The sequence below is a fragment of the Lucilia cuprina genome, chromosome 3 (genome assembly GCF_022045245.1).
Source record: "Lucilia cuprina isolate Lc7/37 chromosome 3, ASM2204524v1, whole genome shotgun sequence".
NCBI classification, from domain to species: Eukaryota; Metazoa; Arthropoda; class Insecta; order Diptera; family Calliphoridae; genus Lucilia; species Lucilia cuprina.
The window spans coordinates 4,734,430-4,740,811 of NC_060951.1; the positions used below are offsets into that span (position 1 = coordinate 4,734,430).

Consider the following 6,382-nt stretch of genomic DNA (forward strand, 5'->3'; position numbering starts at 1 on the left):
AACTAGAACAGAACTAGAACAGAACTAGAACAGAACTAGAACAAAACTAGAACAAAACTAGAACAAAACTAGAACAAAACTAGAACAGAACTAGAACAGAACTAGAACTGAACTAAAACAGAACTAGAACAGAACTAGAACAGAACTAGAACTGAACTAGAACAGAACTAGAACAGAACTAGAACAGAACTAGAAATGAACTAGAACAAAAGTAGAACTGAACTACAACTGAATTAGAACTGAACTGGAACTCTTATAGAATTGAAGTAGAACTGAACCAGAACTAGAACTAAACTAGAACTGATGTCAGTTGGAACTAAAACTTAACTAAAACAGTAATTTCTTGTTTCTTATAATTTGTATTTTATTAATGTTTTATTTTTCTATTTTTTAGGATGAAGAACTCAAAGACATAATTGCCACCGCCCGTGACATGGAGGCACGCTGGGGTCATCTATTCGATATGATTATTATAAATAATGATACAGAACGAGCTTATCATCAGCTTTTAGCTGAAATCAATTCCCTAGAACGTGAACCCCAATGGGTGCCAGCCAGTTGGGTGCATAATAATCGTGAAGAGTCATAACTTTAAAAATAAAAAAGAAAACATAATAATAATAATCATGATGATAATTTAAAAAAAAATGTATATAATGAAAGAATTAACTAAAGATATTAAGTGAGAAAAGTGAAGTTAAAAAAAGGAAAACCTGGGCAATATTTTATTTTTTTTATATATTATAATTTGTAGATATTTTTATGTGTTTTTTTTTTTAATAATTTTTGTTTAATTTTGTATATTTCTTTTTATTTTAATTATATTTTTTTCCTTAAAATAATTTCTTTAAACAATTTTTAATTTATTTAAAAAAAGTGTTAAAGAAATTTTCTTAATTTTTTTTGAAACCCAACTTCGTTAAACATTCCCCTCTCCCCCTCAAAATTTACTAACATTTTCTTTTTTGCATAAATTTTTTTTAATTTTTTATGAAAATGTTAAGTTTAAGTTTTTTGTTTTAAAATTTAAAACTAAATAATTAGTTAAGATAAAAAAGAAAAACTAGTTGTTAAATAAAAATTTAAAATTAAACAAAAAATTAAATAACTAAAGAAAAAACTAATTCTTTAAAATCTTTAAAACAAACTGAAAAAACTACTTAAACTATTAAATAAATAAAAATAAATTAAAACAAAAAAAATAATTAATTAATTAGTAAATTATTATTAACAATAAATAAAAAACAAACAACTCCCCCATTTACTTTAAAAAAAATGTTTTTTTAGAAAAAAAAAAATAATTGAATTTACAAACAAATCATAATTAAATCAACAATTTATATAAAAAATTAAAAACAAATATAAGTTGTTAAACAAAATAAAAAAACAACACTTCCCCACTTGTTAAATAAAGTTTCAAATTTAAAACAAAAACTGTTATATAAAATTTAACAAATTTTTGCAAAAAAAAGACAAAAAAACAAAACGTGAATGAAATTTAATTAAAAATTAAAAAAAGTATTTAATAAACAAAAAAAATTAATAATTTTGTTTTTTTTTTATATTTTGTAGTTATTTAATCATAATTCTTTTTGTTTTTATATCAAATATTATTAAATAAAAAATAATTATAAAAAAATATAAACTAAAATAACTTAAAAAAAAAACAAAATATAAACTAGAATTTAGCAATGTAACTGAAAAATGGTAAACAAAAAAATTATATAAAAAAACAACACAACAACAAAAAAACAAACAAAAATTAAATATATTAAATATGTTAAATTATTTTTAGTTGTAAAATCTATAAATAACTTACAAAACAAAAAAAAAAGAAATAAATATTTCAAAAAAATATTAAAATTAAAATCAAGAATTTTGTTACAAAAAAATTTCCATTACAGTTCCATTTACGTTCCAATTAAGTTCTAGTTTAGCTCTAGTTTAGTTCTAGTTTAATTGTAGTTTAGTTCTAGTTTAGTTCTAGTTTAGTTCTAGTTTAGTTCTAGTTTAGTTGTAGTTTAGTTCTAGTTTAGTGCTAGTTTAGTTCTAGTTTAGTTGTAGTTTAGTTCTAGTTTAGCTCTACTTCAGTTCTAGTTCAGCTCTAGTTCAGTTCTAGTTCAGTTGTAGTTCAGTTCTAGTTCAGTTCTAGTTCAGTTCTAGTTCTAGTTCAGTTCTAGTTCAGTTCTAGTTCAGTTCTAGTTCAGTTCTAGTTCAGTTCTAGTTCAGTTCTAGTTCAGTTCTAGTTCAGTTCTAGTTTAGTTCTAGTTTAGTTGTAGTTCTGTTCTAGTTCAGTTGTAGTTCAGTTCTAGTTCAGTTCTAGTTCAGTTCTAGTTCAGTTCTACTTCAGTTCTAGTTCACTTCTAGTTCAGTTCTATTTTAGTTCTAGTTTAGTTGTAGTTCAGTTCTAGTTCAGTTGTAGTTCAGTTCTAGTTCAGTTCAAGTTCACTTCTAGTTTAGTTCTAGTTTAGTTCTAGTTCAGTACTACTTTAGCACTAGTTTAGTTCTAGTTCAGTTCTAGCTCAGTTCTACTTCAGTTCTAGTTCACTTCTAGTTCAGTTCTATTTTAGTTCTAGTTTAGTTGTAGTTCAGTTCTAGTTCACTTCTAGTTTAGTTCTAGTTCAGTTCAAGTTCACTTCTAGTTTAGTTCTAGTTCAGTTCTAGTTCAGTACTACTTTAGCACTAGTTTAGTTCTAGTTCAGTTCTAGCTCAGTTCTAGTTAAGTTCTAGTTTAGTTCTAGTTCAGTTCTAGTTCAGTTCTAGTTTAGTTCTAGTTTAGTTCTAGTTCCGTTCTAGTTTAGTTGTAGTTCAGTTTTAGTTTAGTTCTAGTTGAATTCTAGTTCACTTTTAGTTTAGTTTTAGTTCACTTCTAGTTAAGTTCTAGTTCAGTCCTACTTTAGTTCTAGTTTAGTTCTAGTTCACTTTTAGTTCAGTTCTTTTTAGTTGTAGTTCAGTTCTAGTTTAGTTCAGTTTTAGTTCTAGTTCAGTTCTAGTTTAGTTCATTCACTTCTAGTTTATTTCTAGTTTTGTTCTAGTTCAGTTCTAGTTCAGTTCTAGTTCAGTTCTAGTTTAGTTCTAGTTTAGTTCTAGTTCCGTTCTAGTTTAGTTGTAGTTCAGTTTTAGTTTAGTTCTAGTTCAATTCTAGTTTAGTTTTAGTTCACTTCTAGTTAAGTTCTAGTTCAGTCCTACTTTAGTTCTAGTTTAGTTCAGTTCTAGTTCACTTTTAGTTCAGTTCTTTTTAGTTGTAGTTCAGTTCTAGTTTAGTTCAGTTCTAGTTCACTTCTAGTTTAGTTCTAGATTAGTTCTAGTTCTAGTTCATTCTAGTTTAGTTCTAGTTAAGATCTGGTTCAGTTCTAGTTTAGTTTAGTTCTAGTTCACTTCTAGTTTAGTTCTAGTTCACTTCTAGTTTAGTTCTAGTTTAGTTCTAGTTCAGTTCTAGTTTAGTTCTAGTTTAGTTCTAGTTCAGTTCTAGTTTAGTTCTAATTTAGTTCTAGTTCAGTTCAAGCTTAGTTATAGTTCAGTTTAAGCTTTGTTCTAGTTCGGTGCTAGTTTGTCTCTACTTTAGATCAAGTTCAGTTCTAGTTCTGTTCGTGTTCTGTTCTTGTTGTTCTGTTCATGTTCTGTTTTTTTTCTGTTCTTGTTCTACTCTCATTTAGTTTAGTTCTAATTTACTTCTAGTTTAGTTCTTAGCATGTTCTAATTGTTTTAAATTTAAAATCTTTTATCTGGCATCACTTGCTGCTCATTACAGTTAAGATAAACGTATAACAGAGCTGTTACTTCTACAAGTGATGCCATACATTGTTGCTGGTTCAATCAATGGCTAAAAATAGACTACAGTTTGAATTGTTGTTAAGGCGCCATCTGCCGTTAAGTAGTTTAATAAAAGTTTCTATGTTTTTATTGAGGTAACCAAGGTAAACGGTTAACTGATTCTCCATTAAAACAACTAAGGACCAAGGAGCAATAAGGACCTTATTGTCTACACAGGCCTTGCCATTGCATCTGCCAGCATTTGATTTACCTGTAGCATCTGTCACAGAAATGGGATTATAAGAGAATAGGTAAAAAATATAAAGTAGTTTTAAGAAAATTTTCATTCTCTCCTATTATTTTTAGTTCTTGATGCTTTAAATCCTGGATTACTTATTGTTGTGGCTGATGATAGTGTGTCAGCAAGCATCATCGCGGTGGCACCACCACTAGACACCTTAAACATTGTATAATGCCAATACAAATAGATGTATACTTAAGATAAGAACAATAATAAGCTTAAATAAAGATTTAAATAAACCAAATTTTATAGTCTTTTATTCAGTTCAAGATATTAAAACAATTTCACTTCGGTTTTACATCAATTCTCTGTAGTTCTTGTTCAGTTTTAGTTCTGTTATGGCTCTGTTCTTCCTTTAAAGTAAGATTCTTGTCTTGACTAGCAAACAAATTTCAATAGTCAAGACAAGAACCCACAAATGTAGAGGAAATTTATGAAGATTTTGAAATAAAAAACAAAATTTGTAGAAAAATCTGTCTCAATTTTGTGTTCGGAAATTTTTATGAAATATTGGTTTCAGGTCCACTATGAGTACATTTTTGGATTCAGCTGAAGTTCTAATCTTAAATGTCAAATTTTTGCAACTCTAGGACTCAAGACCCCGAAATAGCACCACAAATTGCTTAAAATAAAAATTTGTCGGGAATTTTGATGAAATATAGGTCCCAGGTCCATTTTGACCACATTTTTGGATTCAGCGTGCGATTTTACCAGAAAGGTGAGTTTCCAGCCAGATTCGCCCAGTAGTTTCCGAGTTTGAAGCAAACAAAAAAATTTATATCAAAAATTTGGACCAAGGACCAAATTTCAAATTTATTTTTTTGTTTGCTTTAAACACGAAAACTACTGGGCGAATATGGCTGGAAACTCACTTTTCTGGTAAAATCGCATGCTGAATCCGAAAATGGACTCAGAATGGACCTAGGACCTATATTTCATCAAAATTCCCGATAATTTTTTATTTTGAACATTTTGTACTATAATTTCGGGATCTTAAGGTCTTAAATGACAAAAATTTGTCATTTAAGACTATAATTTATGATGAATTCAAAACTGGTTTCAGAATTGATCTAGGTCCATTATTTCATAAAAATTTCAGAACAACAATTTTGAACCAAATATCCCGCGAAATTTCATTCACATGAAGATTTTGCTAATTTGGAAGGTTCTTGTCTTGACTAGAAAGTATTTTTCAGTAGTCAAGACAAGAACCCCCAAATGTAGAAGAAATTACGAAAAAGTTTGATATAAAAATTTTTTGTAGTAAATTCGGTCCGAATTTTGTGTTCGCAAATTTTTATGAAATATGGGTCCCAGGTCCACTATGAGTACATTTTCGGATTCAGCTTAATTTCTAATCTTAAATGTCAAATTTTTGCAGCTCTAGGACTCAAGACCCCGAAATAGTACCACAAATTGCTTAAAATAAAAATTTTTCGGGAATTTTGATGAAATATAGGTCCCAGGTCCATTTTGACCACATTTTTGGATTCAGCGTGCGATTTTACCAGAAAGGTGAGTTTCCAGCCAGATTCGCCCAGTAGTTTCCGAGTTTGAAGCAAACAAAAAACATAACATCAAAAATTTGGATCAATGTTGGACCATGGACCAAATTTCAAATTTATTTTTTTGTTTGCTTTAAACTCGAAAACTACTGGCCGAATCTGGCTGGAAACTCACCTTACTGGTAAAATCGCATGCTGAATCCGAAAATGGACTCAGAATGGACCTAGGACCTATATTTCATCAAAATTTCCGATAATTTTTTATTTTTAACATTTTGTACTATAATTTCGGGATCTTAAGGTCTAGGACAACAAAAATTTGTCATTTAAGACTATAATTTATGATGAATCCAAAACTGATTTCAGAATTGATCTAGGTCCATAATTTCATAAAAATTTCAGAACAACAATTTTGAACCAAATATCCCACGAAATTTCATTTCACATGAAGATTTTGCTAATTTGGAAGGTGCTTGTCTTGGCTAGATAACATCTTTTTTCAATAGTCAAGACGAGAACCGCCAAATATTAGGGACATTTCTGGATTATAGTAAAATCCTTACACTGAATCCAAAAATGGACTCAGAATAACCCTAAGACCTATAATTTAATCAAAATTTCCGATTTCTAATGAATCTTAGAAATCTGTAACAAACACGCCGATCCACTTACCTCTGAATGTTCTGAATTTCCAGAAATAAAACTCTTTTCATTTTAATATTTATATTTATATTTATATTTATATTTATATTTATATTTATATTTATATTTATATTTATATTTATATTTATATTTATATTTATATTTATATTTATATTTATAT

At 28.1% G+C, this 6,382-nt stretch overlaps 1 protein-coding gene across 1 annotated transcript in view; it reads left to right on the forward strand.

Moving 5' to 3' along the window:
• Positions 1–6,382, forward strand: part of LOC124418732 (luciferin 4-monooxygenase-like) — a 17,537-nt gene that overhangs the window by 8,945 nt on the left and 2,210 nt on the right. Inside the window, exon 3 of the mRNA XM_046945950.1 lies at positions 395–562. Coding sequence (XP_046801906.1) covers positions 395–562 — 168 coding nt within the window. The remainder of the gene's footprint in view (positions 1–394; positions 563–6,382) is intronic.